The 26197-nt window shown below is 35.9% G+C and overlaps 2 protein-coding genes across 5 annotated transcripts in view; both read left to right on the forward strand.

The window, feature by feature from the left end:
- The window catches only part of LOC140166165 (uncharacterized), a 75475-nt gene that overhangs the window by 10135 nt on the left and 39143 nt on the right, over positions 1-26197 (forward strand). For all 4 annotated transcript variants that reach the window (XM_072189562.1, XM_072189559.1, XM_072189561.1 and 1 more), the window contains exon 2: positions 14613-14899. In XM_072189562.1, the coding sequence (XP_072045663.1) occupies positions 14877-14899 (23 nt within the window). In that variant the 5' untranslated portion in view covers positions 14613-14876. The remainder of the gene's footprint in view (positions 1-14612; positions 14900-26197) is intronic.
- Positions 2165-6983, forward strand: LOC140166802 (craniofacial development protein 2-like). The gene is made up of 3 exons (XM_072190291.1): positions 2165-2293; positions 2452-3312; positions 6921-6983. Exons 1-3 carry the CDS (start codon positions 2165-2167, stop codon positions 6981-6983), a joined length of 1053 nt encoding a protein of 350 aa, XP_072046392.1.

Genomic DNA, 26197 nt, shown 5'->3' on the forward strand with positions numbered 1-26197 from the left:
GAATTTGATTGACAGATGACGTCAGACGCAAACTAGTCTTTTTATCTCTGTCTTCCAGTATAGCTATCTGGGCATAATCCTGTCAGCAATCTCTACAAAATGGTAGTTATATGCCTACAGTCAGCTACCTGCGCAACCGATTCTTTTGTTCTGCAAGGCTCACTCAGTCATTTAATGAGGCAATACAAACGATCGAAATTGGTGTTGAAATGAGCAAAATTTTGAGTTACACCTTTTCAGTGTAAAAATTTTTTCTCAGCCAAATGAAAAGCAATAATTTTCATTTTTTCAGTAAATGGCTGGAAAAACTATAATGCTTGATACTGATTTTTTTTTAAATCCTGGTGTTAAACTTAGGCCTGAAATTCAGTCATTTAGTGTAAGATATTCGATTTTTATAGGCTTCAGCTCGGCCCGCGAGCTTTTTCTTGGATCATCCTTTTAGCTTTTCAAAGTAATATAGTTCGCTAATGAAGGATTTTCCCCAACTTTCTAAAGCACATCACCGTGAGCTATATATCATCGTTTTGTCAGAATTTCCGTTTTGATTTCACCATCTTTCACTGTCGGCTGAAAAAATTTCTAAATCAACACGTGAAATCTAAAGGCTAGTACTAGCATTGTGGATCGATATCCCTGGGTTTAATAGGAATACCGGCATGGCTATAGTGTTGCCAGAACTTCAATATAGCAAAGAAATTCCCAGACCTATAGCGCTCCTACTGATCATGTTTAACCAGAACACCCAATTGGGGATTTAATCGCTGGTCGGGCAATTTGCTTTCAATGAAAAATTGACCTGGATAACAACAAAGGAAATATCGACTATTTCAGCTGGTTGCTCTCGAGATAAAAGTACTCACCATTGCCTACTTTTACTTAGTTTGACATTTTCGGACCATGAATGGAAAAAGGGTAAAACAAAAACGGAAATTCTGACAAAACTATAACATATAGACCCACACGATGTGCTTTACAGAGGTGGGAAATATCTTTCTTTAGCAAACTATGTTAGTTTGAGACGCTAAAACATGAATTCCGTAAAAAGCTCGCAGGCGAATTCAAGGCCTATAAAAATCAAAAATATCACACTAAAAGACACAATTTGATGCTTAACTTTAATACCAGGATTAAAAAAATGTATATTCAAGCACCAAGTTTTTAACTGACATTACTGAAAAAAAAAAAAATATTGCTTTATATTTGACCGAGAAAATTAATTTCATAGCAAAAAGGTGTATCTCTGAATTGTGCTGATTTTTACATGTATCGATCGACTTTTAGCGCGACTTAAGCATTTCTAAAGAATTGGTTGTCCAGGCGGCAGACTGCCTAGATGTAAATAAAATGCATTCGATGCATTGTATGACTTACACGCAGTACAATAGGTCGGTTATGTAATACATAACAATGGCTAATCCGAATATTTTCGTAAATGCCTACTGACTACTGTTCAACCACAAGTATTGATTGACAGCAGTTGACAGCTTTTGTTGAATCACCATATTTGATTTGATTAGTGTATTTTTATATAATTATTTTTTGTTTGTTGTTTGATATTGAAGTAAAGATAAACTTACCATTGATATGCCTATTGACAATTAAGGTTAGACACTATTGTAAACTGTTGCGATTTGGTAGTTCACAGCATCTCGCGAATGGTAGTGAGGGAAGGCTATAGCCGAGGCTATAGCCGCGGAGCTGAAAGTTACCCTTACCAGCACCCTACTACCATCTTAAGGGGCTGGGTTTCCCACTGGATGTTTTCAACATCCTTTGGGTGCTCCATGTGTTTTCCTGCTTATACTAGTTCTTCCTCCTTCTCAGCATCCAGTTGTCTAGGGTTTAATATTTAGTTTTAGTCTTCAGCTTCGTTTGCATGGTAGGACAGAATACCTGTTTCAGGTACTTCTGTAGGGTAGAGACACCTGAGTCTGGGAAAAATCGAGACTTCACCGATGCCGCTGAGGGGTACATACACACAGATCTCCTCGGCAGGCGACCAGGTGTATCCCCATATGATTTAGTATGGGTGGCAACTGGACTAAATGCTGAAACCTTTCCTTTATATCCTCTATGACAGAAGGAGTGGCGACCTCTGTCTTATTCAGCCATTGACAAGAAATATGAGTTTACATTTAAGCACCAGGGTTAAAGCCCTGCTATGAAGTCTGGACCATCTAAGTCACCGTTAGACTATGCTAACATCAATGACGGTTTGATCTCAAAGCCAGTTGATACCATCCCTGGACGGACCAAACCTGATGCAGATAAGGATGGTCAAGACAAATTTGTACAAAGGAAAAAACATTTACCATCAGCACTTTCAACATCAGAACTCTCAACTCACTAGCCAAAAAAGAAGAACTTGCTCATGAAGCCGCACATTATGGCATTGACATCATATGTCTGCAGGAACACCGGATTTGTCACAATGACTCCCTCTTGCAGGAAGATCTGAATGGATACAGATTAGTCACCTCTTCAGCATGGAAGAACCAAAGGAATGCTGCCACTGGTGGAGTAGGCTTCTTAATCTCACCAAGAGCCATCAATTCCTGCATGTCCATTATTAGTCATAATGAACGGATTATGGAAATTTCTCTGCTGGGCAATCCAACATCCACAGTTCTCTGCTGCTACAGTCCACATAACGAACAACCTGAAGAAGCTGTTATCTCCTTCTACCAAGAACTCTCTTCTACAGTTAATGCCATCCCAGCTCATAACTTACTTATAATTGGAGGAGACTTTAATGCTCAGCTTGGGCCATTGGATGCTCTCTTCACACCTGCTAAAGAAACCAATAGAAATGGCAACCACATGAAAGACTTCCTGCAGGAACATAACCTCATAGCCACAAACACAAGGTTTCAAAACCGCATCAACAGATTATGGACACATAGGCGTCCTAATGGCCAACTAGTTCAACTAGACTTTGTCCTGGTAAGAAAGAAGTGGATCAACTCAATCAAGAATTCACGTGCATACAGCTCCTTCGAGGGTGTGAACTCGGACCATAGGATTGTTTCATGCAAATGTCAAATCAGCTACCGGAAATGCAGAACTTCCATGAAAGACCCAATGAAACGTATTGACTGGAAGAAGGTTACCAGAGACACCATCCTGGGTGAGCAGTTTGTGGTAGCAGTCTATAACCGCTTCAGTTCTCTACACGATGAGCTACAAGAACCCAATATTAGCACCACTTATGATACCTTAGTTGCGGCTAATGAGGAAGTTGCACTGGAGATGCTCCCTAAAAAATCAAAGCAGTCCTACAACATTGCTGCATCAGACAAAGTCACTGAGGCAAGAGATGTCTTAAAGAGTGCATCTATGAAACACAATGCTAGATCCACCCGAGCATCACAAAAGCTCCTCAAATCGGCCAAAGTTACTCTTGATAAAGCCTACACAGAAACTCTGGAGTCCTCTATTCAAAAGAAGACAGAGGAACTTGACAACCTCCATCATGAATATAAACATGCAGCTTCTTGGGAACTCCTCCGGGAGATAACTGACACCAAATCGGCTCCTGTGGTTAGAGTGAAAGGCAATACATCTGAAGAGCGTCGTGACAACTGGTTTCTACACTTTTCCAACTTACTAGGGAAACCAGAGCAAGACGTAAACCTTGAAGATACGTTCTTTAACAGCAATGTCTCTGACGATCTCCCAATACACACTGGTCCATTTACTATGGAGGAACTGCAAAAAGGTCTGAGCAAGCTCAACAAGTCAAAAACACCTGGTCCTGACAACATACCAGCCATTGTTTGGAAAAACCCACTGCTTGATTTCTGTAATGAAACCATGAAGGGAAATAAGCCAAAAGCCTTGTCAAGATCCACAATTATACCTCTCCCGAAGAAAGGGGATCTTTCACAACCATCAAATTATAGAGGTATCACACTGTCAGCACTTGCTGCCAAGCTGTATAACACTATGCTGCTCAACAGGATTTCTCCTCATCTAGATCCTATTCTCAGACGTAACCAAAATGGTTTTCGCAAGGGTAGATCAACCACACCACAGATTCTAGCCCTTAGAAGGATAATAGAAGAGCTTAAAATCTCAAAGAAGCAGGCATATATTGTGTTTGTTGACTTCTCAAAAGCTTTCGACAGTGTTAACCGGAAGGCCATGCTGCATATTCTTCGTAATTATGGGATCCCTCAGGAGATTGTGAATGCTATTGCAATAATGTATGATAATCCTTCAAGTTTTGTACAAACAGGTGATGGACCAACTGAAGAGTTTCTCTCTACTGCTGGAATCCTGCAGGGCGACACCTTGGCCCCTTACCTTTTGTGATAGTGGTAGACTATCTCCTCAGACAGTCGATAGACACTGACAAGTCCAAAGGGATTGACATCATGCCCAATAAGACGAGCAGAGAGAAGAACAAGTATTTAACCGATCTTGACTACGCAGACGACATCGCTTTAACAGCTACGTTATCACAAGATGCCCAAGATCTTCTGTCATCTTTAGAAGATGCTTCCGCCAAAGTTGGCCTCTTTCTCAATTCCAAGAAGACAGAATATATGTGTATTAATGGAGATAAGAACCCAACTCCAATCCTTTCTCGGGATGGCACACAACTCAAGGAGGTGTCGGACTTTAAATATCTTGGTTCATTTGTTGCCGACAGCAAGAAAGACTTTCTGACTCGCAAAGCTCAAGCATGGAAAGCTTGCAACAAACTGCACACCATCTGGCAGTCCAACATATCAAGAAATACCAAGCTTGCCTTCTTTAGAGCCTGCATAGAGAGTATCCTCTTATATGGAAGTGAGACCTGGACAATGAAGAAAGATCTTCAGGACCGTCTTGATGGTACCTACACCCGGCTGTTGATGAGGGTTCGAAATATATCCTGGCGTGAACATAAAACCAAAGCAGAGATCTATGATGGTGTTCCACAGGTGTCCTCCATCGTTGCTCAACGGCGAGCCAGATTTGCAGGCCACTGCTACCGTGCAAAAGACCAAATAATTTCAGATGTCATCTGTATGAGGCTTCCACGAACATGTAGAGGAAGAAGACCATTCAACTACATCGACTGTGTGGCAAGGGACGTCAATCAAGAAATTAATGACCTCCCAAATCTGATGGCTGATAGAGATTCCTGGAAAAGAATCGTAAACTCTTTCTCGGATGCGTCCGCAAGATAGATAGATAGTGAGCTTTGGCAAAAATTGCATTGCTCATTTCCTTGCGAGCGTATACATGGTATAGAAGAATTCAAATATTACATATATACTTTTGTAGGTCTGTGGTTCTTGAGTTATGCTGTAAAGAGGGCTGAAACAACAATACTTTTGTAAAACGTGCATAACTCATTACCAACAATAAATCAAGCAAGTTTTCAAAGTATATGATTCGTAGAATGAACTGTTGCAAAACATGAAAGTGTTATTTTAATTATGAAACCCGGGGTGAAAACCGAATAAAACTGAGTCAATTAATATATTTTTTGTGGCAAGTTTCTAATGCTGCAACACTCTTTATTCTTGACACTTCGTCAGGTCTTCTCATAAGTGCTTTGGGCCATTGGTTTTTTAGAAGCTATGCCAATTAACACCGGCGAAAAAGCGAATCAAATTTTATTTGGGTCATTGGAAACATTAGTAAATTTTGTTTGGATTTGCTTAGATTAGGATATTTTGTTTTTATATAGACGGAGAACCAAGAAAACCATTGGTATGATAATTATATTGGTTTCATTGATTGAATGTGGAAACACTATAGGTTACCTTTCTTTCTTATCCAGTTTTAACAAACCCATTACAATGCATTAGGTCATAACATGATTATGTGGATGATAACAAACCTGCTTTAGTGTAAATCGATTGAATGAATCTAAAAAGAAATGAGAAACGGCCAGAACAAGTAACATGGAAAACAAGTAACATGGAAAAACAAAAACTTTACTTAGCTTCATATGTCTCAAAATCATTCGTAACTTACCATGCTTACATTTCACTAAACATACGTACGAAATACGAACGGTACCCTTCGTAAGTGATAGCCATTTACTACAGATTACGTCTGGTATTGGGTATTCGTAACTTTACGAACTGTTACTAGAGATACGAAGGGTTAAAAGTTTTGTGAAATGGACCCTCATACCATATTGTTGAAGAACACGGGCAAACATAACTGCCTTTTAAAACTTTCAAGGTTAAGAAACAAAGAGACAACATTAAGCAACCCAAAGCAAAGATTCATGAAAACAAATAACATAAAGCATGAAAATGGAAAATAAAATAAACTATTGTGGGTGGGAAATACTAGACAGTAAGTTATTCAGACAGACAATCCAATGGACACAAATAAATTGGTAGGTTCACTGGTCAGCTGTCATGTCATGGGCATGACACTGTGTAGGTTGTAAGCTATCCTTGGGTGGTGTTTTTCTATTTTATTAGTACAAATTACAGATACTGTCTAGAATAGGTCAAAAAGGTTTAAATATTACTTGGACAAGTTGTCAACTACTAGTAATTCCATGTTATGAATTGTCGTGAGATATGAGTGGGATGTATCGAGTGTGTGTAGGTGAATATTTAGTTTGATAATGTGATTAGTACTGTCTGGAATTCGTCAAATTATTTTAAGACACGCTTTTTTTAAAACATAAATCCTGATTAAAAGAAGAATACGTTTCAGATGCATTTTCAAGTCTAGAATAGGTCAAAAGGGTTTAATAATATATAGACAAGATACCACCTAATTCCATGTTATGAATTGTCATGAGATATGAGTGGGATGTATCGAGTGTGTGTAGGTGAATAAGTCTGATAATATGATTTACTGCCTGGAATTTGTCAAATTATTTTTAAGACACGCATTTAAAAGCAGTCTGATCGAAGATAGTTATAATTTTCTTTTGTTTTAAACTCTTCGTGCAGAGTGCTCGATGCATTAAAGCAGAGCTAATAATACGAGTAGAACTTGTGGAACGGAAGTTGTGATTATGAGATTTACGCTTATGCGATCATCAGACAACTCTGAGTTGTCTGATGATCGCATCACACTTGTAGATTTGTAGTCAAAAGTAGGCTGTGACATAAAAAGTAGCTATCGGTTCTTACTGAAATAGCAAAAAGAAGCCGAATAATTTAGCTGCCTTATTTGTATCAATGACTCATTGAATGTTGACATCCCGACCATGTGAGTGAAAAAGATGCAGATTCCAAAGTGCACATACTACCCATTGTTGCTTTTTTTATGCTGCCAAAGTGCTAGTTATCCTTTACCAGTATTCGCCAGCGAAGTGTTACGTGTAATCCGATTATCACTATGTCAACTGGATCACGCTTTTGAGTTCTGCACCACGATCGAAATAATCGCAGCACAAAGTCTATGGCATTCCAAAATGTGCGTGATCCAGTTACCAGGGAGTTATGTAACCTTTTCGCTGGCGAATTGACTGTACTTTGCAATACCAGTGTAACGATCAAAATATTGATCAATATTGGGGACCCTAGATACAGGAGTGGATACAAAATCTACCATTGTGCGTGTACTTTGGTAGATTTTGTATCCACTCTTGTATCAAGGGTCTTTGATATTGATCAATAAGTTTAACGTGTATGGGCCGCATTAGAGAATCACGTGAAATCATATCAATCTATTAAGGGATCTGGAATGAGCGTTTTTAGCGTTTCGACAGTATTTTTTGTGGGACATGAGAGCACATCAGACCTATCGAATTGCATTCTGAATACGAAGCATGTCTTTCTGATATGAAATAATTTTCATTTTTTGAAAATCATGATATAATACAAATTTTATGACAAATAATAAAAATTTGATATTTTTCAAATTTTTGATATATAACAGTCCTCGAAGTAATTATATAAATCTAATGATATATTCTTAAAGTGTATGTAGCAGGGAGGAAAAGCCGACGGTCAATTGAAAATTTTAACCTTTCATATTGAAGATATGGATTTTTGCCCAAAAAGACCTTATTTTTGTTTGGTGTTTTGGGAAAAAAAATCCATATCTTCAATACGAAAGGTCAAAATTTTCAATTGATCGTCGGCTTTTTATCCCACCTACATACACTTTAAGTATAAATCATCAGATTTATAAAGTTTACTTCAAGTACTGTTAAATATCAAAAAAATCAAAATTATTTGATATCAGAATGACATTCTTCGTATTCAGAATGCAATTCGATATGTCTGATGTGCTCTAATGTCCCAAAATAAATACTGTCCAAACGTTCATACCCCAGCCCTTAAGGATTGAATATTTTTGTAAAGTCAGCTGAGTGTGAATGCACAAATTAACGTTTTGTCATTAAGTACCATATGTGTGCTTTAATTAAAGTCTAGTTAAAGGCATATATTGAGGAGTTAATTGGTTAGTTTACTAGCAGGGGTCTACGTTGGAACACGATTTCGTCGTACCAATACACTACATGGAATTTAACATAATACAGCTGGTTAACACAGTACATCAGAGGTCAGAGAGACAAACGTGATTGACTAAACCGATCTTAATTATATCTGATTTGATAGAAAGAAAGAAAGAAAGAAAGAAAGAAAGAAAGAAAGAAAGAAAGAAAGAAAGAAAGAAAGAAAGAAAGAAAGAAAGAAAGAAAGAAAGAAAGAAAGAAAGGAAGGAAGGAAGAAAGAAAGAAAGAAAGGAAGGAAGGAAGGAAAGAAGGAAAGAAGGAAGGAAAGAAGGAAGGAAGGAAAGAAGGAAGGAAGGAAAGAAGGAAAGAAAGAAGGAAAGAAGGAAGGAAAACTATCAAATGAAGATATTGTCAAGTTTCCTGACAATCAAATGAAGATTTGTCACGTTAACACCGGGACCCTCTCAAATCATGAAATAAACATGATAAAATACACGTCGCGCCTTTTAGGATGCAGGCATAAAACTTTAAACTGACCTAGTTTGTATCACCTCATCATGACATTTTATTTCTCATCATAATAAATATTGTGCGGTTTTGTGCCTAACACAGTAACACCGTTATATGCATATTATAATAGGAAATCTGTAAAGAAAAGAATATTGTGTATGTGATTTGTTACGGACACAAAAAGTCAAGAAGTGTTTTGCGAATAAAAATATATCGTCGGCATCCAATATCCTTTCTCTGACATAGTTATGATCAATAACACTTTATAAGATTTTCACTCAGTGTCGAAAGCACATATTTTGCGTTTAGGAAAGTGGCTGCACTAATTGCCATCTGGTAATAAAAGTCAAAATCTTAATCAGTTTCTGGAAATAGTGGTGAAATGACTCGAATAATTATTATTCATTTGTAATTTGTTTTATGCAAAGCTTATAACTCTGATTGGAACATAATATTCCAATCAGAGTGTTATAATCTATATAATAAATGTTTCACAGTCGTGTTTCTTCTAAAACGCCAACAAAAATGCAGGATAACCTAGTATGTTTTCTCTTATATGTAACAGTTTTATGGATGTACCACATTCAGTTTGTAAAATAAGATCATTTGGAAAAGACACTCCGAAAACCAAGTTGCATTCGGATGAGGATCACACTGTCTTTTCATTATGACTTCTGCATGATTTATACAAGAATCATTCCATACGATACCTGATTTCAGTGTTCTCTGAATACAATACCATGATTCAGCACCTTTAAAAGCACTCATATCTTAGTGTTACAGATGAAGTTATTCTGTAGTTTGAGTGTTGTTGTTTCAGACCATAATGTGTCTGTCAAAAGTGCTATGAGACACGAATCCTTTCACAACAAGTTATGTTGAGATGTTTACGGATCACCCAGATATTACGTTGCATATTTCTGAAACATTCCATCTAAGATCATTTAAAAATAATAGTTGAATGAAGAAGGGGAGCAAAGAAAATTGGGCTAAAGCGGGATTTGAACTGGAAACCTATGGTACTTTGGGTGACCGTCCATCATAGGGCTGGATAACTTTGAACTAGGCGCTAGGACTAGTGGATCTTGTAATATCAGAGAGGGGTTGTCATGGTCCCATACATACACTGAACAAGTGCTAGGATAACTCAGATGGTAGAGCACTGTTCGCATAATAACTTAGTTATCTACCTAAACCTGTAGAAGTGTAAAGCTACTATAATTGTGATTTTCAAACGACTTCATAACAAGTTTCAAGTATTTTTGAAAATGTTAGTGGTTAGAGAAAACCAGAACTTGACACTCAACGTGGTAGAGAGGACAAACCTAATAAGTAAAGGTCAAGCTATGTATTATAAATTAAGATAACTTGTTTATTATGATACGTCTGATGTGTCATGTTTCAACGTAATTGGTGCATCAGGGATGTAGGTTGTCCTGCTTGCGGGTGTGAACCACTTTATTTCATTATTTCTGTTGTAAACGGCCCACGCGTGTAATTGAAATTATTTGGCTATATTTCATCTTTAAATAGTGAGGTTTAACTATCACAAATATATACAATGGCGGAAACAATTGATCGAGACACTACAACAAATATTATTTTCTTTTATCTGCATTTCTGTAAAATTTTAATTTACCGAAATAGTACTTTTAGTTGCAGTCAAGCAAATCCTATCGTACCCTATAGAGGAATCCAAATTCACGCATTCCTACACCTGACTAGCAGCCTTTAGTTGGGTAGCCGTCGGCTACAATGCACTCAAAATGTGAAATGGTTCGGCCTTGGCGGAAATTTTAAACTGCATTCCATCACCCGTTTTACACCTTCCGCGAAAACGCAGGTAGACAAAAGAAAGATTAAAGTTTACAACACAATACAGTTCCCTTCGACAAAACACACAGCTGGTCTATTCATAATAATCGGATTAACTACACGCGGTATCTATGCATTGATGTACTTGCAAACAAAAGGACTATGTATGAATAGATGCGACGGGATTACCTGCGGAATTATCTCGATTATATATATTATTAGCTATTATTTTATTAACCCTCCTCGTCCTTGCATCTTCTCTAGGTTTTAGGCGGCTTTTATTTGCACGATTGGACGCTCAAAACACCAGGTTGGTGCTAGCGGCTACCCAAAGATGTCCGACCAAATCCTGACCATGACTTGGCTCGTTGGATTCGTCTATACTGCACTCTCCCTTCCCCTCCGATGCAGTCTAGGAGACTGCTAAATGTGGGACATAAGTATGAAATAATAAATGCTCTCCAAAGGCAATGTAGTCAATGTGGCTGAACCAGGAAATCCACAAGACCAGTCACGGTATGCACATGTATCCAGTATATGCCTTATCCTTTACTGTGGGGGATACGTTTCTGGTTTGTTTTTGGATACTTATCCAAGTCCATCGTTTATATGAAAGCATTTAGTGTTGAGTGCCCTTAGCTTGGCTCTGGAAATGATTTGGCTAGCCGAACAGCTAAATTGATTCACTGTACTTAGCATGCTTAGTGGGAAAATTTGTTAACAGTTGTTGCAATGCCAAATAATTCAATCATCTCCAATAAATTGAAATTTCTAGTATTTGAAAAAGATTTGAGAAATTTGCTTAATGCCACCAAGGTATGAAAGATATCTTAAGTTTCTGCCACTTGTGACACAAGGATCCAGTATATGCCTTCTCCTTTACTGCGGGAGATAAGTTTCTGGTTTGTTTTTGGATACTTATCCAAGTCCATCGTTTATATGAAGGCATTTGGTGTTGTGTGCCCTTAGCTTGGCTCTGAAAGTGATTTGGCTAACTGTACAACTAAATTGATTTACCCGTACTTAGTGGGAAAATTTGTTAACAGTTGTTGCAATGCCAAATAATTCAATCATCTCCAATAAATTGAAATTTATAGTATTTGAAAAAGATTTGATAAATTTGCTTAATACCACCAAGGTATGAAAGATATCTTAAGTTTCTGCCACTTGTGACACAAGGATATCTACTTTCAATTAATACCGAGGGTTCCCGTCGGCCGTCGACATCATTTTGACGTTACCATAGGTACTGACATTGTCATGATTAATATGGTTAATATTGGTTTTTCATTGCTTGATTGCAAAGATAGCGAATATAATCATTTTTAAGCTCACTACTTCTATACTGTAATGTTAGCTGCGAAATTAAGCCGAATTATTTTGATACTTTATTTGTGTCAATGGTACATTGAATGTTGACATGGCGACCATGTGAGTGAAAAAGATGCAGGTACCAATTATGCACATACTACACATTAGAAATGTTGATTTTGTTGATACTGCTAGCACTCTGGTCATCTAAAGAATAGTCAATACTGGTGGTGGATTACCAGCACTCTGACAGTAGCCAACAAAACCAACATTTCAAATGGGTAGTATGTGCAATTTTGGAACCTGCATCTTTTTCACTCACATGGTCGTTATGTCAACATTCAATGAGTCATTGAGCTATATCTGGAAAATATGTGCACAACCCACTATAAAGGAGCAATTTTTCAATAAAATGCCTGGATTTCCATTTTTGCTTTCTGAAAACGACTGGAATTTCAGTTGCCAATGTTACTGGAATAAGCTTGGAAATGGAATAAATGAATGAACAAACCATGGAATTGTCAAAATTTAATCTCCCAAATTGAGGATTTCCGGTTTTGAACTATTTTTCTGCTGGATTTTTATTTCCTTTGGACACTTGGACAGTCTAGATTTCCAAACAATCATAACTGGACAAAAGGTCCAGAAATCCGAACTCCTCTATAAGGGGAGGTGCATCTATTTTCTGAAATAGCTCATTAACCCCAACTTCAGTATCAAAATGTGAAGAGCATACTTGTCCTTATTTTTCCTATTTCAGCAAGGAAAATTGATGGACATTCAGAGTTATTATTCCTAATAAAAAGGGTATCACTTGTATATGTTATAGCATACTTTTGCACTACCAAGCTACGAAGTGTTTGTTGGGGCATTCCCACGGACTTGGACTAAACAGCTTTTTAAAAATTAGCCACTACTTCTTAATAATTAGGTCTTCAATAACCAGATTATTCAAAATAACATCGGCCAATCATAAGACGATTTTTTTCCTCGTATGTTTTTGGCTACACATTTTTGGCATGATACTTGTCAAGTGTTATGACTACTGCGCCCATAGATTATGACAGGTTGTACGGCGGTTTGTACAGACGGGGTCATGTTTGTCTAAATTTGGTTCCAGAAAAGCGAATGCCTCTATCAACCTAAGTCGTGCACTTTTTTCCTATCAATTCTTGAAATAATTTACCACGAAACAACTTTATTCCCAGTTATAAATTTACACTTGAGCTCATTTCAAGTTGCTCACTAATTTGGAATTGCGAATTGTAAAACACAATGAATTTAGCTTTGACTGCTGTTGCTTGTTTATTACAGAAACATCTCAATCATTCTATTTACAAATTTCAAGTTCCGATGATTTATTAAGTTCTTCAAAGCCAGGTGAATAACTATTTGGGCAAGAAACTTCATCTTTCTGTTAATAATAATTGATTGTTAGTGTTCATTATTAAATTTCATCTGATTTTCACAATGTTTGTGTATTATACTGAAAGTTGAGTAATTACCAATTGGTCCCATTTGACTGAAAATTATATAAATCAAAATCTATCATGATACTACTAGTAAAGGAAAAAAGTCAATTACAAAGCACTATTGAATTGACTCCTAGAAATTCAGTGGTATGCCCACATGATGCCTTAGTTAACAATTATTGCAGTATTCAATGAACTATTTATTACACTAAAGAAAAAGTGCACTAGAATGTTTATTGATGCAATCGTGTGCAAGTCACAAGCACTGCAGTAGAAAGTTCTTTGGCAAAGAAAGCCATAATTTCCGCGAGGTATATAAAACACTGTCGGAAACTAAAAATGGCTTATTTGGCTTTAAAACAAAGTGGTCCACGACGTGTGAAACTTCATTGTCAAAAATAATAGCATTTGTTTTAACGATATTTGTTAGTGTATCTGTAAATAGATCAGTGTGCGTTAAACCTGGGAATTATAAGGACAACATCGTTTGCATTTTGGGCCACAGGGTGATGTTTATACCATTGGTATAGTTTAAACACGCACATTGATAAGCAACCCGTTGTGTCTCGGTGTGAGCATTTAACACTTTTCTACCAAAAGATGATATTTTAAAAAAAATCGACATCAAAATCATCCAAAGAAATTACCTAATAAAGACTCGTGTCTAATCGCTACAGCTGTTTGTGTAAGAGTCTATCTTCTAGTGCAAAATGGTTCGCAGCTCTCCAACGGTTTTCTTAAATCGGATTGATCTATCCTTAGTAGGGGATCATCAGACGAACTAAGGGAATAAACCAGTAACGAACTTGACACGTGAACATCTACCGTGTCTTTAAGTAGGATCGTTAACTTAAGCTGAGAATAACTTTATACCACACCACAGAATTTAGATATGTGTTTCTAGATCATAAATTTAGAATTATTTGACATCAGCAAATTTAAATTACTGAATCCGCTTTTTGTTGTTAAACACATATACATCAGATTTGATCTTAAACAGAAACCTCTCTTGGAATACATTGTTCCAAGTAAATATGCTTTTGCCAATTGTTTATTTTAGATGGAGAAGAAAAACACTGAGTATAACGTTGATTCACAAACTCATAACTTTTTTTCTTTCGTTTAAGTTTGACCAATCACAAGTGGAACACCCGTGGAGATGTCTGAAATGAGAACTTGCCTGCCATGAATAAAGACGACATGCACCGATTTAAGTTTTGCTCTCAAATCCATCACAACGACAGAGAGACCACGAGCGAATGTTCGGTGAAGGAAAATTGGAGATCAAAAGCCAAGGTGCAGAGCGGCGAGTTCGCTAGTGCAATCCGTGATTGAGTTCAATCTATTGGACTACATTATTATTGGAGTATTGACCAGGATAATATATAATCATGTGGGACGCCGGGATGTTAAGGTAAGTAAAGAAAACATTTCAAAATTACTTCTGATAAAGCTAAGCTTTCAAAATTCATAACTTAACGCAGATTGCAAGATGACATTATCAATTGCAATGATGAAATTAATGAAAAAGTGATAAACGGAGGAAAAGGTAAAAAAGACTGTGATGATGATGATATTAATGATAACGAAGACGATGATGATGATGATGATGATGATGATGATGATGATGATGATGATGATGATGATGATGATGATGTTAATGACGATGGCGAGGAGGAGAAGGAGGAGGAGGAGGAGGAGGAGGAGAAGGATGATGATGAGGATGATGTTGATGTCTGGATAAGATTTTAATATTCAAATCCTACTCCTGAATCAATAATATATGATATGGTAAATTCGAACTTTAAGGCAAGGCCCTCCAACATGTCTTTAAAAAGGGGGATGAACCCCAGAACGGCCACCATGGAACAAAATATAACCAAATGAGGCGAGCAGACATTTTGGGCAACCCCGCGTCTTCCATAAACCTGAATCCGCACCTGCCCAATAGAGTGTGCTTTCAGAAATGTTTTGAATCTTGTTACTCTAATCGACCACCACACCTCCCATAAATCTGGTACCTTCCCGTAAATCTTACCCTGATTTTGCTGTGGTGTCGGTATTATAAAATGTTACCGTTTTTGGAACATTATATTCAATACAAATTATACAAGTTACAACTGATGACTGGTAAGATTTCAGAGATCTTTATTTGTATGGCCAAAATGTGTTGCATACCGAATAGTTCATACCTACAGAGCCCCTCAACAGAAACATCTCACTAACGAATATCCAGGAGTGTGAGATCTGTTCAGATTAACTCGAAGCTGCTTCATCGGTAAACTTTCTCTTGATTTCATTTATAAGCGCATGTTGGGGAATACTAGGGTTCCTATTAAATGCATGTAAAAAGGCACCATGAGATTGAGGACTTACATACGTCATCGACCGGTGAGGATCCCTTCCGATCCAGCAGTTGTTCTGAGACATCCACACCCATTTGAACCAGGGCTGTTAATAAGAACGTGAACTTTTCCTGCCCTTTTGTTTCCAAGTTCACATTCAATAATTGTAACCTGGTGTACCTTTCAGATAAGCTACAGTCATACACCTCACTTTCACACCTATATTTTATTAGTTTAGACTGATGAATTAATAGCATTTTAAAGACCTTTGTGACATCATAGATGGCAAGAAACATGAGAAATGTCTTAAATTATCTGGATTCCTTAGAACGATGTAATCCCCGAATTTACCTTCTCTTCTGCTTCTTCTTCTGCTTCGGCTTCTTTTTCTCCTCTACCTCCTCATCTTCTTCTTCCTATCCCTCTTCTTCTTAATCATCTTTTTCTTCTTCTCCTTCTCTCATTTTCTCCTTCATTATCGTCTTCTTTCATATTCTTCTTTCCGTTTTCTCATCGCGCGTACCTTCACCTCTTCAGTTTCTTACTTTTTGTTACCAGTGTATCCCACCTTTTTCATTGTCGAACTCAATTTATTATTGAAAAATAACACCTTGATGTTTTGCAAAAGTTCAACTTACAAATCATATACTTTGAAATCTAGCTTGATTTATTGTTGTTAATGAGTTATGTACATATTACAAAGGTGATGTTGTTTCAGCCCACTTTACAACATAACTCAATAGCGACAGTACCTACAAAAGTATATCTGTGATATTTGAATCCTTCTACACACTCACTATGAAATGAGCAATGCAGTTTTTGCCAAAGCTGACTACCATTCGCAGGATGCTGTGAATGACCAAATCGCAACAGTTGAAAATAGTTACTAACCTTAAGGAGAACTTAATTTTGATTGTTGTCCTTAAAACTCTGATTTTATAAACATAGTCTACATAGACGACAGACTAAACATAGACTATTAAAGACATAAAACAATAGACTTAATTCCAAAAAGATATGGCTTGAACTAGAGCTTGAAAAACAATAGGACTATAGCTATGCAAAACGTCTACGACACAAAATGACTAAAGCTGTTTCTTCTCAATGTAGGAACAAGACACCCCCTGGTTAAATAGTGGGACAAAAAACACAGGTCAAATATTTGCTGATTATAGTGCCTGACACTGTGCAGTAGCAAAATAGGAAAATGGAGACTTAAATTATTTCGGAATTCTTATAAGTATTTATCAAGTGGTTTGAAAATAGAATTAAATTTCAAACTGTTGTTATAACAAGCTGGGTTTTTCAGCTATTTGGTGGTCCAATTTTGAATATGCAATATGAGAAAGTATATCATTTTTTTTATTGTTTGATATTATTATTCTGGTTTGTGATGATACACCAATCAGTACCAGAATGCACCATTTCTGATTAACATTTTCCACATTTCTCAAGATATATACCCCTGGGAAGAACATAAGTGTTTGCCAGACTCTCTATCTACACTTTGACAAATATAAAATCTTATCAAAATCATTGATATTCTGTTTTAATTAGCCTTTTCTTTTTTCACTGGTTTATATTTTCTGATTCCCCAAAGGTCAGATCCCCTAGGTGGACAAAAGTTCATTTCCAGGCAAATTAAGGAGAAATCGCTTTAATGATCTGATCCGTACCTAAATCATTCGAAACTAATCAGTCAATTATGTGCAAGTATATGCAAGAATTGTTTATCCCTTATAAACAAAGGAAAACGAAAAACGCTGTAATAAATGCAACAAATCATCAGAAAGGGTTGATCTTTGTTTCATAGCCTGTGATGGTCTGAAGTACTAAAAAATAATAATCTATCAATTATTGCTATATATTTTTAGAATACCAGGAATTTAGAATATCAAGAATATAGGTCTATCAAGAGAATTATCTTTTAATCAAAAGTGCTTCTAACATAAGCATGGTCTTTACGGAAGCTTTAAAAGATTATAAAAACGTTTTAAAATATTATGTGTCAAAACTGTTATACAGGTTGTAAGCAAAAATTGTATACAATTTAGAAAATAGTATTAGGCAAACATTTCACTTATTTATTGTATTGAGTATTACATCGTCGTCAAGAAAATTACTTAAGCTACTACATAAGCTTTGTTTCAATAAAATCGGTGCTCTACGAGCGAAGATATGGCCAACCCCAATAAGGTAGTCCTAAAACAGCTTGGGCCACTACTATCGTGTCTTTGTGTAGCAAAAGTAGAATTGAATCATGAACAATGTTTGGTCAGTACTCTTAAGATAAATAATTTGAAACAATGGGGCATTCGTAGTGGTATTTTAATCTGTAATATTTCTTATTTACTAATGTCAATTTAGTGAAAGAAAAACATGAAACCCTTTGTTTTAAAATATTGGACGATAAGCATGAAAGTTCATTTTACGCGGTAGAAACCTGAACTAAGAAAGAAACCAAGTTTTTCTGTTAGCCAAAATATGACAAATTCTCTTGCATAATACATTTACGCCATGACCCCTTTTATTTTTTTCTGAAAACCAAAAATGTAGTTGCTATTCATGAAATTCAATTTTACGCGCTGCAAGCCTGATATGCGCGAAAATGTCACAAGTGGCCCAACTCGTTTTCTGGATGATTTACTCAATTGAGCATAGCATTTGAGCTCAAACTTATAAAGAAACCAAGTAAAGTTTTTCTGTTAGCCAAGATGTTACAAATTTTACTGCACATAACATTGTTGCCTTGATCTCTTTATATTTTTTTCTAAAAAGCGAAATTGCAATTGTATAATTCTTATTGGTACTGTCTGTATTTTCAAAAGTTGGCAAACATTAAACAATATCTTTTTGTCGACACATTATAGATATAATGTTTCGTGACAGCTTTTAAAAATGTTTATCCTGACATATATATAAACGTTTCGAAAACGTTTTTTGTAATTTGAAATAATAATGAAAGGTTGAATATGAACAATTACTTTTAAGGTTAGCAACTATTTTATACTGTTGCGATTTGGTAGTTTACAGCATATTGCGAATGGTAGTGAGCTTTGGCATAAATTGCATTGATCATTTCATAGCGAGTGTGTAGAAGAATTTAAATATCACATATATACTTTTGTAGGTCCTGTGGTTCTAGAGTTATGTTGTAAACAGGACTGAAACAACAACACTTTTGTAAAACGTACATAACTCATTAACAACAATAAATCAAGCAAGTTTCAAAGTATATGATTTGTAGAATGATCTTTTGCAAAACATCAAATTGTTATTTTTCAATAATATATTGATTAAGATATTTTCTTTTGGCTGCTTCGACCAACAATACCTCGTCTAACCTTAACGATCACTCCAATGGCCCTGTGTTTCTAATGTTAATGCAAAATGTGCCCGTGAAACCCAGGTCCTTTATCAGTGCCATGTGCCACCAGGCATTACCCAACACCTGTGTTTTTTGCCACCTCAGTAATTATATGATTATGAATACATAATAAACTTTGTAAAAGCATTTAATTTAGAACACATGCTTGGCCTGTTGGTGAAACCCATAGTGCATGAACCTAACACACAGCAGTCAAGATTAGAGAATATTATTCATCTAGCAATAAAAAAAATTACAACAAATATTTGCAGACGAATTGAAATCAACAGGCCAGACGCATCTAGGTAAACTTGTAAAATAGTTTTAAGCGGACAATTTGATATGATCAGATTACAACACCTCGAGCTAATAAAATGACGTGACAGAATTCAGCTGTACTCATCAGTAATCCAAACTGGTGCATATTCTAGATTTAAGAAGTTGTTTTGTTTCTTCATTTCAAATAAAAATATGACAAATCAATTTTAGCATTTTATTATTTGACCTTCAATTCAATAAACTAGATGTTCAACAACGAAGCCAGAGGCTACAACACAAACTGGAATAAGCTTACTTAAGGGATTGCATTAACGTCCGTCCAATCCACAGTGTGCAATGTTATTGTGCTTTTCTTACTACATATAACAATATATCACTTTTGCTTTCTGGTTCCTTATTGTAGCCTCGAAATCTGCTATTTGAATTTGTTGAGTAATAAAAAGCTCGCTCCACAACAAAAAAATTATATATTTATCATCGTCAGTATTTTTTTTTAAATGCAAGAGCACTTCTTCTTCATATATCGCCAATTACCTTGGGCAATACATAGTAGACGAAGATAATAGTCCATTGGGGTAATGCTATTAAAATGCAATAGATGTTAGAATCCATGGACTAATTTCAATGAAGATTTTGTTTTTATTGCATTATTAATTTGTTGTTGTTGTTTTAGGTATATTTTTTATTTTCCTATTTACATGCAATCTTATATTACAGTCTCATCTGTGTTTTGCATGTTTGTTTGTGATGCTCATATGCATTAATGGATGGCTTATTTATGAAGATAAAGTATGGGTATTGCCTTTACTATAATAGATTTGTAACATTGTTCTTGAATTCCACAATTATAATACATAATAGGATTGTTGATATAGGTGTGTATTTATATGCTATTCGCAAATTGGATTGATTGCAAATGTATTTCCTCTATTGACGTTATCTGCAAAGCATACTGAATACTACATCAAAACATAAATAAATCGTAGTTCCAGATAAACATGAACAAAATATGTGTTGACTGTTGACTGTGATTCTTCATAAAGAGACGTTCAATAACAAGTAAAAAACAATCTGAGTAGGCAACACCTATAAAACCATGTATAAAACCATATCCGAATATAACATCAATAAGCTTACTAAATAAACAACAACATATACACCCGACACACATTAAAGATACATACTTATTTATTAAGCACATACACACGCCCCACCCCACACATCCACTCACTTTAAAAAGCTGTGATTTATAGTGCACTATGCACTATCATAAAACCACAAGTCTCAGCACACTTTACATGAATTCGCTGATTACCAAGACACACCATTATTATACTAGACCTTTTAAGCAGCAATCAGGGACTTACAGCTAAAAGGCGCGCACCCCATTCGAACTACAACATCCAAACCATAAAATAATAACATTTTACATTGGACAACTGCATATACACAAATATCAACGAAAGACACATGACAATACGATTGCAACAGCATATTTTTATTTATAAAAAAAAAGGTAACAAAGAAATGTCTAAGTTTTGAATTCAATTTGTCAACCAAGTCATAGTTCAAGCAAGTGGGCGAGACCCCCAGTTGGATCTTACCTTTTTCTGAAGTCACAAAAATTGAGCTTTGAATTTAAATATATAAGGATAGATGCTATATATTGTTTTGTTTGCTTGAATGTCGTGGTGGAGGAATTCTATTTCCAGTGGAGTAGCAGGGATTCTTGTACCGCCCCTAGGGGGATACGCAACCCGGCTGGGGCTCTCTGTTGTGTCCTTGTTAGTGTCCTAAAGATATTAGCGTTATTTACTAAATTACAAAGTCTGGAATTCAACATTTTGAATATTTAAGTCTTCAAATGCTTCTGTCATATTCTTGAAATTAATACCTTCTCAAATATATTTAATTTTCCCACATTACTGCGCCTTTGCCATTCCTATATGCCCCTTTCTAGTATTCTGTATATATTCTTTATATCGATTATGCCCAATATTTTCATACGTTTTTATCAGGGTTTTTGCTGATAGTAAAATAATAGTATGCAGTTAAAGTTCAATATTTTTGTGGATAGATATTTTGGCGCAGCTAGAGGAGGAGAAAGCAAAATCTTGTAAAAGTAATATTTGCGTATGAAAGAGTACAACTTTGAAATTATTTATAATAATCAGACTCATTCGAACGTATTGAATTAATATCAAGCATATTAAGAGTATATCCAGTCAGTGTAATAGATAAAATGTCCAATCAAATTTAGAAAGAAACAACCTTGCCATTGAAACAGCAACAAAGTTCAAATATTTGCTCGAAATAAGTCAACTTGAATTTGGACAACGATTTGCGTTGCATCTCTTTGATATTTACCGATCTCTGTAAGGGAAAGACAGAAACCAGTTTATTATGGCAAGTCCTCATGACCACAGATAATTGGTATCACTGACAATAGCTGAAAGTAAATTATATAGATAAATGTTTACTTAGCCATTGGAATTCATGCCATGTGTTTATTTTGGTTCAGGTGATTCTGAAACATAACACAAAATAAATGTTATGTAATACGATCGGCTGTGTCAAATATCAGATTTCTATTTGGAGCAATATAAGTAAAACCGAAATAATTGTTCTCGTCAAACTTGAGAGCCATAAATTTGCCATGATCAGACAACGGACTTCACAACTCTTCATAACATCCCAACATCCAGGTTTTCTATTCTAAATGAGCTAACACTCAATCGGGTCCTATCGATTCAGCGGTACGTAATAGATGCCAAGATTTTCCCATGAAATAGTTCAGATTAGCTTAGTCATGGGGTGAAAACATAGTTAATTAATACCCAAGTTACGAGAGCTTAAAAAAGTGGAATTGTACAAAATCTTTTCATGTGGAGAGAGTGGGGATTTTGGCCCAGAAAATATCTAGAAGGCTTTTGTATTGGAACAAAGAGTTTATCTAGTTTGGGTATAAGAATATCTACAAAATCATGAAAATGGGGACGTGGGGACTTGAGAAAGTTGCACAGAAGTGGTTATTGAAAGCAAATCACAGGGGGAAATGTTAGGAGTCTTCCTTCCAACGATTCCGAAACTGAAAAAGACTAAAAATTTTCAACTGTAATAAAGGTTCCGTGACTACCACAAAAATTATTTATATTCATGTCATCAACATGGTCTTATTGCCCATGACATGGTCACTGGTCAGTATGCTTCGACTATATTTATAAATACGTATTTATAAATACGCACGTAACGACCTCCGCGCTGCCATAACAGCTTGTATACAGTAAGTCTCGAAGTGACCTTCTACATAGCAGATGGTCTTCCTGTACATTTGAATGCAAAGACGGCAAACAACGCGAGACTGCGCAGCAAAATTGTCTATTTTGTTCAACTTTGTGATTATATTGTGTAAACGTTGCCGTCGATAAATATTTTTCTGATAACAATTACAAATTCGCCCCCCCCCCCATGTGTAATAATTTTGCTATTCAATTAATACTTAAAAGAGTTTCTATCCTTTTCAATGGCATGAAGATTTGGTCACGCTTGCTGGTCTTGGTATGTCGTGCCCATGGGTCATGAGCGGATTTATAAATAAAATACGTATTCAGTCGAATACAGCCGAAGGTAGCTGGTGGTTAAAGCCTTTTTGCAACAGTCGCGTAACCTTGTCATTGTAGTTGATCAAGTATTTTTCAGTCTCGCATTGATCTTTGGAATACGTTTGTCTTCCTTCCCTGTGGTTTTTTTCTTATCACCACTGCTGTGCAACTTTCTCTCGTCGCCATTTTCTACTCACCTTTATACCCAAAATAATAATCGATTAGACTCCACCGTACTGAAAACTCCTTGATAGGCCAAAGTTTCCCCCTCCCCACGTGAGTCGATTTTATGCACTTCAGCCATTTCAATTTCTCGTTGCTTGTGCTTGGTTATCTTACAACCGAAATGAACACCTTTTGCACTATGACCAAATTAATGTTAACTGTTTCATGTAAATAACCTTGAAATCTATTACGTAAAGTAGAGTCCATAGTACCGAAATAAGCGTTACCTGATTTAAAACAGAAACCTCTTATTTTGAAGATATTGTCCTATTTAAATGACCAGTATTATTTTTTTACTAATGCATGAACCAGTTTAGAAAGATCAACATATGACCAATAAAAATGTTAATTAATATTATACCTAAATCAACAAAACTCTAACACTAAAACACGCAACATGTTGTATATCTTAATTATCATCGAAACTTTTAATCATAACTTTGACAAGTCAAATAATTAAAATAATGTTTAAAAAGCAAAATATCAATTTTCATTTTGACACGTTCTAATTTTTCTACCTTGTTTTAATTACAAAATCTATTAAAACACGTTGGTGGTCTTGTCATTAGCAAATCTGGTTTGAATTGTGATGGAAACCATGTTGAAAATGCGCATGCAACGCACTTTTTGTAACATTTTTCTTAGTCAATTTGAAATGATGACTCGTTAATTTATTGCTTAAGTGTACTATTTTTAGTGATTTTCATAATTTATGACGTGGTGGGGTGAGATGTTCGTATTTTATGTGAAAAGGGTGCGGAGATGTATAGAGTGACAAATATGTCTGTTTTCACCATGAAACGAGGACACACTAGGGCTAAAAGCTCAGTAACCGTGGACACACAATAAGCGATGACGTTTTTAGATCAATAGAGGGCGATAAATGTAAGTGTGCATATTATGTCAAACCCTTGTAAAGAAGTTCAGCAGCGTGGCGATTAAATTTCAAATGTGCATGTCCTATGTTTGGGGTGTAAAATCAAAGGGGATTATACGGGTGTCCTCGTTTCACGGTGAATAGGGAACGTTGTAGTGTGGGGTGGGTGAAGTGATTGGAAACTGCACGCCATTTGTAATATACATTACTATGGATTGTCATTATTTCTCTTCTATAACGAGGGATGTTTTAATGAAGACTGAACTTCTATATAATACCATTCGCATTATTATTGTGTATTATCTACTGGCAAGGTAGTTGATAATTGGACATTCAGTCTTGCGAATTAGAAGTGCTTAAGGTATGAGCATAATAAATGATTTTAGAGCGTCGTGCGATTTGTGTGATTAGAGCTCGCACCAGAATATAACTCTTCTAAATACCTTGAGTAATCTGGAAACTTTTGGTTGCAAAAATACACCTCTCTTAGTAGTAATAGTAATTTGAGACCTCAAAGGTCATACAGGGGTCAAATCTTGACCAAAGCGCATGAAAGTATTCCTCTTGAGTTCTCGAATTTATATGCAGTCAAGTTAGCTCAATTGGTAAGGCGCTCGACTATGGTGCGTGACGTACGAGTTCGAGCCCCCGCAATACCAACTGTTCTGGCCAACGAACTTACTGCTAATTTACCCCAGTCTATGCCCATATGAAATTCGCGAAGCTAATCCTGGGTGTGATGGTTTATGTATTTGATTAGGGTTTGCGCTGATCTCGAACTGTGCGTACCTGGAATGGTACGTGGAATAATTTGGGCCACCGTGATCACCGACCTTCTGTAAAGTACGCGACATTGTGGGTATGGTAGCTATAATAAAGATCCTCGCCCTGTGGTTGGGTCGCAGCATAGAGCGATCGAAATAAATCATATGATCTATAAAGTCATAACTTGTTCACCCGGTTACATTATGTATTAAGACATCTTAGATGATGCAAACTATCCTTTATTTGAATTGGTATCAAAAAATCCAATATGACATTTAGCTCTGTTATGAGGTACATGTTTGCCCTCAAAGTTTTCATATTCTTTGAGATCAATTTATGATATTAAAGCTGATTCTGGTTCTTAATCACAAAATTTGTGGTTGCTGACTTGCTATAAAACATATTTTCATTGGCTGGTAGTGTAAATCTTATGTTTTGCTCTGTCTCTCTGTTGACCTGAATGAGAACTTTGTCTATGTCTGTTTGATTCCATGTCAAGGAATGCCAACAAATTAAACTAGGAAATGAAGCACTCCACCTTTAACATAGGTCATCCATTATAGGTACAGGTGGACATACAGAATCTGTGGTGAACATCACCAACCTATCAAACCACATACTGAGATAATGCAATAAAAACAATGTAAATATGCACATCAAATAATTCCAAATGACTTTTAAGTAACATGATATTGACCAATTTAAATTCTCTGTTTCTTTCATTTAGTGCAACTGATGCCATTTTTTTACATGTTTGACCTCGTTGCGTTAAAGCCATAATGTAAATTTAAATGTTGTTGTTACCAAAAATTATTATCAAGTAGGTTTTTTGATCATTTTAAGCCCAAATAATGAGGTAAAATGAAAGGAATCCACTTAATCGCTTAAATGTAGAACTTTAGAGGGGAATTGGCAAAACGGTTTTATTATAAAATCTCTCAATTTTACTATAATTAAAGCACTTCAGTATTATTAGTCTTTCACATGGTATTTCAGTACACCATGGGCATTACTATCATGCAAAAAGTAGAAATTCGAGGAAAATTCAGGGCGTTACTAGGGGCAAATCACACATTATGGCTTTACTATCATAATAATTTAATTAATTACTTTATATTTTAACTTGAATTTAAATGGTAACATTTAAATAACTTTCAAACATGTCGGCGTGGCAATGTGCTGTACTTTAAGCATTATTACTCGTACGTTTTTCATATGTTAATGCAAAGTTTCATTTAAATTAATATATTAT

Source organism: Amphiura filiformis, chromosome 12, assembly GCF_039555335.1.
Source record: "Amphiura filiformis chromosome 12, Afil_fr2py, whole genome shotgun sequence".
Taxonomy (NCBI): Eukaryota; Metazoa; Echinodermata; class Ophiuroidea; order Amphilepidida; family Amphiuridae; genus Amphiura; species Amphiura filiformis.